Below are 12,065 nucleotides of genomic sequence, written 5' to 3'. Positions count from 1 at the left end.
AATTCTCTCTAGATTAACTCTGTATACGGAAATCTACATCATATTTTTCATTAATGCATTTGATTCAACTTTTTTTGTATTTCGATAATTATTTACAACACATATGTAAAATACAAGGGAAATTTTGATTTAGAAAGATTTTTATTTGTTTCTTACTTTTCTCCAAATTTTCAGCCATTCAGGTAAATAAAAAGTACCAAAGACACCCCTTTACACTCACTAAATTTGAAAGAAAATTAATTTAATTTCTCTAAACATATTTGCAAAAGGTCAAATTAAAATCCTATATCTAATTTTTTTTCATAGTATATCTTCTTATATTGAATGTATTTTATCAAATAAATATATTTGAATTTATCGAATGATTAGTTCACTCATCTATTTAAATAATAGAAGTTTAAATTCGACTTTGTGTATGTAAAAATTCATTAAATAGAGATAAATCCTTAAATAAAATTTAAATCTACATTATCCAATTTGAAAAAAAAAAAAACTTAACTTTCTAAAAACTGAATTTTTTAGGGTCAAATAGTCTACATAGTAGTTTAATAATTTACTAGTATGATAGTAGTAAAATTGATTTACAAACGGAAGTTTTAATCAAATTAATTTCTAAACTTGGTTTTATGAAAAGTTAGTATCAATGTGATTTATGTTTAGAATTTTTATATCAAAATAAGTTATAATAAAATAAATATTGTTTGAATTATACTACTTAAAATTATTTTTAGATAAAAAATTACTAAAAAAATATAAATTTAAATATTTTTGTATTATTCTATCATCTTATTTTAGGTATATTATATACATGAGAATGTTAATTTTGTATTTTTTAATTTTTTTTATATCTGGTTCTTTTTCTAGTATTCTCGATACTCATATTTCTAGTACTGTTTTGGGTTATAATATTCTACTAATTATGTTTTTATTATTTTTTATTTGTTGATTTTTTATTTAATATGTCGTTTCTAATAGAATCAATAATTTATATTATAAAAAAATTACATTGACAAATCGTATATAAGAATTACAATGATAAATTTCACGAAGTCAAACCAAAAAAATAGATTCCTTACTTTTTTAAATACTCTTTTATTTAGTATTATTTTAAACTATAATTTTTTATTACTTATAACTCTGTTATTATTTTATAGTTAATTTTTTATGGTCCAAACGCCAAACCAAACACATCCGTGTCGTAGTCAGCATGATTTTGGGGGTTAAAATTGGGTACAAGGGAACTTCTGGTGAAAATGCAAGCCAATCCCAAAATAAAAAATATAAACATCCTTGATTACTTCATGACTCAATGAAACGCAACAAAGACTATGATTTTTTAAAAAACAGAACAGATGGTAATCTTTTGGACAGTCAAAACTCAACTTATTCACAAAGGAATCAGAAACAGCAGTACTATCAAGAGGAATTTTCAACCAAATAATGCTGCACTTTTGCATATTGATTTCAATTTTTAAAATCTAAGACACTGCAATTCTAACTTGAACGCAATTAAAATATAAAGAATAAAAGTATACTTCCTATGTGGGGAAAAATATTACAATTGAGTTGATTGCTTCCCCAAATTTATGTACAGAAAACATAGCATCTGAAACTAAATTGTTTCTATTAGAGGTTGAAACCCGTCATTAATATCATAAGAAAAAGGGTAACCAGACCCGTGTAATTTCATTTCTCCCCTGTAATGTTTGAAGTAAAACAATGTAAAACTTGGATGCCATTAACCATATAATGCCAAAAAAAATTCGAAGATGAGCCGGGGTCAGTTGATCCTATGGACATACACCGTAAAGTCTCTCTATGCCGGAGGTAGAGAGCGCCGGCAAGTTGGGCACTCCATCTTTATATCCATCCATCTTTGCAAACAACCAGAGTGGAAGAAATGATCACAAGGTGTCACCTATGTAAGAGAGGGTGCCTTAGACTTCAATCCAGATTATGAAGTTTAAAAATGCAAAGGTTGTAACATTTTATATTGGCCTACCATGCAGTCATTAGACCGTTGAGTATGATCAATGGATGTCATGCAAATCACACAGTCCGAAGCATGTCTTGCATCTTGATCAAACCTCCTATAGTAGCTATATTTCTCAGGTAGTATCTGTAAATCATATAGATATAGGATGACTTGGAAAGAATCATTCATGAAAATTTTGCAAATTCAGAAAGAAAGAGAACTAGTAGGCTGTAAAATCATGCTTGTACAAGATAACCAACATTATGGAGCAAAATTACCAAAGATGCTAAAAGGATCGCTGAGTCTTTCCCCGCTAGGTACGGCAAGTTACATAGACATCGACGCTAAAATGTCCTATGTTAATTTTGTCAATAAACAAACTATTTATATACTCCATCAGTTCCCTTTTATTTATCACTGTTACTTTTTTTTTTAATACATCTTTGGATCAATGTACTATCAATGAAAGGGAACAGAAAGAGTATGTAAATCTTTGTTAATGCTTAAAACAATGCCATACAAATAAATACAACCACACATTCAACTAATTCAAAGGAATAGAATGAAGTTATTTCAATGCATAAGTATTTGCAATTTTGCATAGCATCAAGAAGACAGTTGAGCCTAACCTGACGAGGAATGAACCATCGAGACCCAAGATAATGCTGAAGAAGAAGAACTGCGGCTTGAAGTCCAATAAATACAGCCAAATAAAGACACCAGCTCCTATCTGATTCTATGCGCATGAAATTGTTAGGACAACCAAAAACATATAACGGGATTGCTAACCGAGTAATGGTTATCCCTAAGATATAGTGAGGATGCAATGGCTTGCGTGAATCGCGAATAACATTGGTGATTATCTGAGGTATCCAGAAAGAGTACATAAGAAGAAGAATTGGTCTTAAATAATGATGGAACTCATACATCAAAAGAATGCCTCCCAACAAGATTCCATCTGCAAAAGAAAGTTAAGAAGTTAAATTTCAGCCACTCTTCTTCATACAACATAAAACTCGATGCGTGTAAGTTCAGAGGTTCACGTTGCCCCAAAAGAAACACAGTAAATGCTATGAAATTCTAAGTTATTAGAAGCATTTTGAAGAGCTATTCAAATGAACTCAATCAAACCCCATAATAAATTCAAGCACACAACATAATTTCCTCTCGTGGAATAAAAGGGGAAAAAAATAATAAATAGATTGACTCTAGATTGATAAACAGATACAAAAGTAGTTCATCTCGGGACAGTAGACAACTTGATAACAAATATTATGGAATCAATGACTCCAAGGAATACCCTAGTTGATAAGATCACGCAAAATCAGATTGCACCAACAAAATTTAATTCTTATGAGTACTTACAGAAACGACTGTATAACACGGAAAGTTCACGCCTCATTGTCTCCCAACCTTCCCCATTACTCAAAGGTCTACTAGCCTTCCAGATGGCGAGAAGATATCTCATCTCAAATATTGAAAAGACAACAAACTTGAAAAATGCGGCAGTTGCAAAAGCATTAAACAAGGATTCTGCATGTCAAGAAGCAACATCAATTATTCAGCTAAGAAGCAGGCTTCTTTCTTTGTCATTTTTTTTTTTTGGCAGGGGGAGGGGGAGTGATGAATGGTATACAGTTTACAAATTAATGGGATGAAGCTGCACAAATCATTAGTGCTGCATTAGCCATGCTTTCTGACTATTATTATGGAAACATTAATCACACAAGTCCACTCTATTTTAAGATGATAATATATAACACAATTAATTTGAAAACCGAGCACTGTGTTTTAAACACACATATTCTTCCCCAATTATGTGACCCCACAAAAAAAAATTATCTGTTCAACTTACCAACTAGTATTCCTGCAGTAAGGTGTAAAAGACAGAGATATGCATCCATTATCGCCTGCTGGCCAATCATTAATATTGAAACCTTAGCAGCACCCTGTAAAGGCATATCTTAATCAAATTCATTTTCTACAAATATATTCACAAAATTATGGAAAATTATGACAAATAATGTTTGGTACACTAAGCCATAAATTGAAAAGTTTTATATTATTTCCATTTGTCAAATCTACGACATAAAATAATAATACGAAGTAAATTCTTACAGACTGAGTGCTGCTATGCTCCATTTGACGAATCAATAGAAGAACTTGCACAAAAGAGATCTGGTATATGCAAATTAAGGAGCTCACACAAAACAGAAAATAAGTGTCATAAAGCTGTAAACCATTCATGATTGAAGGATACAAAAGTAACCATCAAGGTATAGTTCACTGCTTTGTTGTAATAGACCTCAATGTTAACAGAAGTTGCATTTAACAGTAAAGCTGAGAAGCAGTCCCCATCATCATCCACCGAGGGACTCTCCATTAACCCTTCTAGGTGAAAACGATCACGCTCGCCATCTATAAGAAATAATATAACAAATCAGTAAACCATTGGGGCAAAAATATACAAGAATGCACCCAGGTAGTACATAAATGATGAAAAAACACATTGTAACTTACATATAATTCTTCTACAATCAATCTAAATGTAACAAACAATAAACATTTGGTAATATTCAATGTGATCATAGATTTCATGTTGGCATTGCAATGGAAAACTCAAAAAGATATAGTAAAAGAAACATGAACGAAGGCATATAGAAACATTCCAAGTTTACATTGAAGTAGAGAAAGGAATAGATAGTTTTCAAATGCTAAGAGAACACAAGTACCACTTTTTGAGGATGGCAAGCGTGAAATCTGTGCAGCGATTTCAATATTACAATGTTTATCCATATCATGCATTGGAGCTGTAATAAGGTAAAAAAAAATACCAAGTCAATAGTACAACATAAATAGACAAAAGAAGAAGAAAAAGAGGAAAGGGGGGGGGGATCCCTTTAAAATACACTAGAATAAAAGATAAATTACAATGTTTTCTTCTCCATATCTTATCTCGTGAAGAATCTTGAAGCACCTGAGAAGAGAAAACCCCAAGCTGCATACAATGTATATAGCAAGTAAACATGCTTAGTGGTACTATGATGAAAAGAAGGAAAGTACAAGGAATTTTTTACATTAATTAATCCACCATAGTGAAAAGAAAGAGAATCAATAGCAGCAAAATAGGGGAAACAATAATAAACCTTTTATCAAATTTTTTTAATTTCACCGTTTTATTAAAGCTCAAATGACACTTTCTTATCAATTATCATAAATAACACCTAGGACGCCCTTCTATTTCATCCTCCTGCTTGAAGCCTATACTTACATACTTTTTCTCTTCCCTATCATTTTGGATGATAAATCTATTGTCTTTGCCACATAGACCAATTTATACAAGGCTGCGTCTCTGGTGGCCGTGGCTATGGTGGCTAACGGTGACTATAAATTGACTCTCCAATCAAATGGTGATAAGTGGAGTATTCTTTAGTGTGATTAAGTTGTCTTGACAAGATTAAGCATGTCAAATTTTGTTATTTTACTGTGGGGATACCATGGTTATTACATAGCAAAAGCAGAACCGGATCTACCGTTGAAAGTCTCATCTTCATCAACCAGATGGGCATCTCTACGGAGACATCAATCGGCAAGGACAAGGACCGCAACAGAAAACGGAGGGCTTCAATAGTAACAGCAGCGACATAGCACACACAGGAATGGAAATCCATAAAGCGCCTATGTTGAAGCACGTTCGGCGGGAGGGAGTCAAGTTACCACGGATGCACCACCAATGGTCTGCTCCCGCGTGAAGATCCGTTGAGAGGGAGCTAGAGATCAAAATGTGTTACAGTATTGAAGGGGCTTTCGTTTGGATACCGGGTCAGGTATTCAGGTTATAATTAGTTTCTAGTATGGGTCGGGTTCGGTCAAGGCCTTGTCCAAAAAAAAAAAACAAGTGTTGCAGGTAGCCATAGTTGAACAGTTGAGAGTGTAACAGTGAGAGAATGAAAAAGAGTTGTATAAGATTTCTATTTCTTTTTAATTTTTCTAACATAAATTTGCATCATTTAAAAACTTATCAACCACCGTATGTTTACCTTCCTTGCTTAGTGTTCGTGATTAATAATATAGAAATCAAAGAAAAAAAAATTCTTTTTGTTTACGTGTAAAGAAATAATTGTAGCAACTAGCATAGGCATCATAGCCACAGCAAATTTGTGGCTACCACAGATTGCACCTTTATACAATGTGAAAGATCAAGGATATGCATGTAAAAGAAAATAAATAACTAAATATAGAACAAAGATAATGTCAAGAAAGATGGTTACCAGATGATATGGATTAGAAAAAATATAGTCATCATCCTGACTTGAGTCTCCCTCTTTTCCACTGCAACAGGAGGAAAAGAAAGTGTTAAGCACATTCTGATTCTAGATAATACCGGTTAGTCTAATGATTATGAATATTTCTTTGTAAATACAGCAGAGTATTAAAGAACTTATTTAAGGGAAATTCAGAACTAGAATGAAAAGAAATTTAAACTTTACAGAAGCATGGTCATTTTTGTGAACTAAAGGTTACTATAATTTGATCTACATATTTGATGGTATTATACATATGAAACTAACCTGTTGGCCACCAACCGAAGCTGTCGAAAAGGCCAAATATATACACCTTCTACTTTGATTTGAGCACCCCCAACATCATATTCACTGTCAAAAACATCGTGGTATATAATGACCCCCTGACAAGAGAGAATTCAAAAGTTAATAAATTAGCTATATGAAGGATGACATGTGATAGAATTAATAAGAAACTATATTTCATATGAAAGTTGAATTCTCTGAAATTAGCTTTACAGTTCAAATCTCACCTGGATATAATGTACTCCAGTTATCTTTGTGGGCGTACTAATTAATTCAATTACGGAACTACCGCGTGTTTTTCTGATATCTGGAAATCTAGAAGAGCCATTTGCCGTATCCAGAAACTTCCAAGTCCCTGCATTCAAGAGATTAACACAAAACATCCTCAAACTCTGAAAGACTACAAATATATTCTACAACAAATAAATTAATAAAGTTTATTCAAACATAGCACACACTGTTTCAAAGTGAAGCTATTAGAATTACATGATCTGACCGTTAGATATATAACCACCATTCATGTGTATGAGGGTGAATGCATGACTCCATCCACACCTAAAGGGTCAAGCTTTCTCACCCTCATTCACACCTTCCTACTGATTGTTCCAGGTGGCTAGTTACAGGGATATTATCACTTTTACTCTTTCTCTCTTTTAGCATTAGAAGCTTCTCTTTCTCTCTCAATTGGTCTCACTACTACCTCAGGGTGTGTAACATCAGCCTTTAACAAAATTGTTCTGTCCTCATAAAAAAGCAATTTAATCTACTGAAGAACGAACTTGTTCAAATTATAAAGTAGTTACAAATAAAGCAAGATTTGATACATTAAACATGTGAAAAACAGACCAAAACAACAACTCAAAAGATAACATGAAACCCCGAATACAATCATAAGCATTAAAGAATACAAACCTCTGTAAGTTCCTGTAATGTTCCATTGTGAAAATGGACCAATATCACTCTCTTCTTTTCTTGTAAATAGCCACTGAGAAAACCAATGATCAATTAGTACATGGGGCAAGTTTTTCCTCAACACAGATTAGCTAAATTTTTAATTAGAACCAATTTTGATTAGCTCTCCTTTCAACAGATTTTTCTCAATCATAGTAAAATCACAATTTATCAATTAAGATAATTTTGAATCACATGCCAGTGTTTATGCAAGTTAAATATCAAAATAACACAAACCAATGGTCCTACGATGAAATGCTAAGCCCTTCGAGGCAGGGGCGGAGCTGCATTGTAGCAAAAGGGGGAAATGGCCCCCCCTAATTTTAATTTTTTACATGTAAATTATATGTAAATTTCAGTTTAGTCCCCCCTTAAAATTTTATTTTAGTCTTATTGTATTATATAAATATTTTTGGCCCCCCTCTAATCTTTAATCTAGCTCCGCCCCTGCTTCGAGGTACTAACAAATTAGTAAAAATCACATCACAAAATGAGTAGTCCTTTACAATAAACATAATCACAAATGATCTAACTTGTTTTCCATTTTAAGGCACAATGTGCTTGTGCTACTTCCAATACAGGTTTGAAAACATATGCCACTACAAATTTGGGAAGCAGAGAACTATTTGGATAAGAAGAAAAAAGTTTGCAAAAGGTCCATTGCCAAAGTGGCTGTTTAAAAGCCACTTAATTGATCAAATTTAATACTAGTGGGACTCTTGGTTTATGGAACTTGGAAAATGTAGCATGTTCGTAACTGGCTTTTTGTTACAATTTCTTACCTTCCTTATCTTGCTCAGAAGTGTGTCTTCTTCAACCCTCTCATTAAGTTAATTAATGACGAAGTTAACAAAACTTACAAACATCCTCAACCGATTAAATATCATCACCTATTTCTTCTCTAACAATGTTTAGAACTTCAAACACCTTCATCCCTTTCTCCAAACAGCATTGCCATCTTTTTAACATAAGAACACTAAACTAAGTCCCACATTTCTACTTTCTAGTTTCACAACAGAAAGCTACAGTAGCAAGTATAGCAAACTCTCTCACAGCTTAACTGACAACAACTATAATAGCAGCAAGGCAATTAAGTGCTCCCAACTAGCTAGGGTCATCTACATGGAAAAAATGGCATTACAGAGGAATGTTGTGATTCATATCAAATATAATAGAAGCACAGCATAATAATTAAAAGCTACTACTTTTCAAAATAGAATAAAAACACACATTTTATTTTCACCATAGTCAATATATTAAATTAAAGACAAGGTTCTTTAAGCAAAGTGAAGTGGCAAACCTCATCACCCCAAGAACGAGTTCTCTCCCTCAAGGGTCTCAGTGCAGCCACAGGGTGAAGAAACAGTAGAAAAATCCACCAACCAAATGCAATCTGTAACGAAATCCCTAGTCCCTTCCTCCTCTTAAACAACCAAAGCTCCAATCTTTCAATAGCAACCATGTCAATTCTCAATTCCATCCCAGAAAAAACAAAAATTCAGCTCAAATTCAACGACCCAATTCTCCGTTGAAGCTGATTGGAGAGAACCCAAGGATATAACCCAACACCAATCATATCAAATAGCAATTAGCTTGACAAATTCAAAGAAGCCAGACATAAAATTGAGAAAAACGGTTGCTTGAGAAAGAGTCAAAAGGGAAGAACCCACGTTGATTCAGATACAGAAAGTGAAAGCCCAACGAACTCAAATTGGTCACACACAAGAAATTTTGGGAGCAAATTCCAAAACGTATGCCTTCAACAGCAGCACCATACAAACAAACGTAACTTCCGCCGTACAAATCAATAATCCAATTAAAAAAAAAAAAGAGAGAGAGAGAAGAGCACAATTATGATGTTGGATTTGGAACAGCGATTTTCTTTTGTGTTTATTTGTTAGCAAAGGTTTGTTGACAATTTCAGAGTGTCCTTGTGTTTTTTGGTAAACGGAAGTCGCAATGGCTCTTTCTCTTTCTCCTTCTCCCTCTTTGCCCTGTAAGAGAGAGGAGAGAGAAAACTAGATTATAGGTTAATCAGGCTTCATGAAGTAAGTAGCTCCATTCAGCTCTGAATAAAATAATATCAACAAATAAATAATTAGCAGTAGCTCTTCATTTTTTATTTGAATTTTTCAGTTGAAACTTGAAACTCTTATTATTATGGCTGCGATTGGAAGCTCTTACCTAATAATCTATCAAGTACCAACAATAAGCTAACCATGAGTTAACAATAAGTACTATAGCGACTGATCTTTAAATAAATTTTAATTTATGATAAATTAATTTTTAATTTATTAGATTAAAAAATATGATAAATAAATAAAAAAATAAAATTAATTAAAAATAATTAAAATTTATTTATTTAATATTTATTAATTATTATAATAATTAAAATATATTTTTAAAATAAACTAAAAAATATATTTTATTATTTATTAAAATATAAATTATTTAAATATTTTATATAATTAAAATATTATTATAATTTATTTAAAAATAATTTATATTTTATATAATATATTTTTGTATTTTATAAAAATTTAAATTTTATATATTTATATGTTTTATATCATATCGTATTTTATGTTTATATTAATATTTTTACATCGTAGATAATAATATAACAATAATTAGGAGTCAGATTTTTATTATTATATATAGATATACATGCCAAGATAATTAAAGTAAAGAAATCTTATCTTGACATCTTTTGGAGTTGTCTAAGATTGATACTTGTTTTAGTTTTTAAATTAAATATAAGAAATTTATAACTTCAATAAGATTTTTTGTAATTTGGATAATATTTACGAAAAAGAAAATATATGCATGTTGTCACGTGCATTAAACTAAAAATATTTAAAAATATTATGTGTCACTCACTAAATTATTATATATTTGTAAATAAATAAATATATTATTTTATATATTTTGTTTTTATATTTAAATATATATTATAATAAAAAATATCTAATTTAGTTACTGATTCACGTATTATGATTAAAAATTTTAAAATTTTTTTATTTAAGTTTTTCAAATGATATTCTAGCTAAAAAAGTATTATCACCCTTAAGTAAGTTTCAATGTTATGAAACGAAAAAAAAAAAAACATCATATATTAAAAGATAATAGTAATAGATATTTATCTCCCTTAAGTAAGCTTCAAAGTTAGAAGATTGTTAAAAAATCCAAAAGATTAAAAACATTTGTTAATGTAACACTAGATTCATCCCGTGTTAATTATGACAAACTTAGCTGATGAATTAAGTTTCTAATAGTTACAAATTTTGATAAAATATCAGTTCAATAATTTTGTTTTTAAAGTATGTGAGATATTTTAAATTATAGAAAACAAGAAGTAAGATTGTTGATAATTGAAATATATTTTTTTAATAGAATGTCTCTTAAAAATTACTTATTACTTGTTATATGATTAGTAAGGAGTCACATTTGATAATGAGGCGTATTATTCTAAGGGTATAAGCTAATTTTAGACCGACTATAAGTACTTCATATTCTATTTGGTTATTGCTGGCGTAAAAAATGAATTGTAGGGATTGTTCTATAATTGTTATTTTGCTATTTTTGAATAAAATGCTAGCTCCAAAACCTTGCATGTTTGAACTCTATCGACGTATAACATCTATATCTCATCATTTGAGGAGGGCTCATCAAGTGTGAATTTTGCTATGAAGTCGACCAGTGTTTGAGATTCGATGGCTCATCGTGCTTGGTATTGGATGTCATACTCTGAGAGCTCTATGGACTATTTAATTAACCTTTTAGCTAATTTAGGTCGTGTCAGGATTTGTCTTAGTGGGTGTTCTATTCGTATTATGATAATGTGGCTTTGAAAACAGTGTCTTAGATATCTTACTGTTGTGACAAGAGTTAGGGCTAATTTTTTTTAGTTTTGAGTATCTTAATTTAGCATTTTAAAGAGATTTGCTGACGAAGTATACTAATTGTTATTAGTTACCTGTTTCTATCACCGAGATAGAGCTAATGGCATGATTAGTAATGGATAAATACAAGTAGAGTGCTTTACCATGCTCTGGTTTCTAAAGTATGGGTGGTGAGGATAATATGGCTTTTAGCTCGGTAAATGCATGTTCGCATTATTCTGACCATATGAATTTCTTTTGCTTTCTTAATGTTTTGAAAAAATGGTGTGAATCGTGTGCGATTTGAGGTAGAAAACATGACAGTGCTGCTAAATGGTCAGTGAGTTGTTGGACTTCTTTGATGAATTTAGGACTTCTCATTTTTAGTATGACCTAGTATTTTTTTGAATTGGCTTCTATACCTCGGCAGGTTAGCATATGGACTCCAAAAACACATTTTTTGGGTTTAGTTTCATATTGTATAGTCAGAGTTGTTGAAAGATTTTCTTTAGGTCGTTGATATGATTGCTATTGGACTTGGTCTTTGCTACTATATTGTCTACATGTACTATATTTCGTCCAATTTGGTTGGCAAAAATTTTGTCCATTAGCCTTTTGGTATGTTGCACCTTCATTTTTTAGTCCAAATGGCATAATCTTATAGCAAAA

At 31.4% G+C, this 12,065-nt stretch overlaps 1 protein-coding gene across 2 annotated transcripts; it reads right to left on the bottom strand.

Moving 5' to 3' along the window:
• Window positions 1–1,426: 1,426 nt before the first annotated feature.
• LOC112707134 (transmembrane E3 ubiquitin-protein ligase FLY2) lies at window positions 1,427–9,744 on the bottom strand. 2 transcript variants are annotated; one of them, XM_025758726.3, is made up of 15 exons: window positions 9,186–9,647; window positions 8,816–9,049; window positions 7,477–7,549; window positions 6,792–6,919; window positions 6,547–6,662; window positions 6,247–6,307; window positions 4,907–4,973; window positions 4,708–4,785; window positions 4,236–4,393; window positions 4,094–4,153; window positions 3,831–3,924; window positions 3,341–3,508; window positions 2,605–2,933; window positions 2,003–2,119; window positions 1,427–1,918 (listed from the first exon to the last, which is right to left on the bottom strand). In XM_025758726.3, exons 2-15 carry the CDS (start codon window positions 8,993–8,995, stop codon window positions 1,817–1,819), a joined length of 1,731 nt encoding a protein of 576 aa, XP_025614511.1. In that variant the 5' UTR covers window positions 8,996–9,049; window positions 9,186–9,647; the 3' UTR covers window positions 1,427–1,816. The 2 variants fall into 2 exon arrangements, with proteins under 2 accessions (XP_025614511.1, XP_025614510.1); XM_025758725.3 differs by having other exon boundaries at window positions 8,816–9,744.
• Window positions 9,745–12,065: the final 2,321 nt, after the last annotated feature.

The sequence above is a fragment of the Arachis hypogaea genome, chromosome 8 (assembly GCF_003086295.3).
Source record: "Arachis hypogaea cultivar Tifrunner chromosome 8, arahy.Tifrunner.gnm2.J5K5, whole genome shotgun sequence".
In the NCBI taxonomy this organism is placed as follows: domain Eukaryota; kingdom Viridiplantae; phylum Streptophyta; class Magnoliopsida; order Fabales; family Fabaceae; genus Arachis; species Arachis hypogaea.
This window is presented reverse-complemented; position numbering and strand designations above follow the sequence as displayed.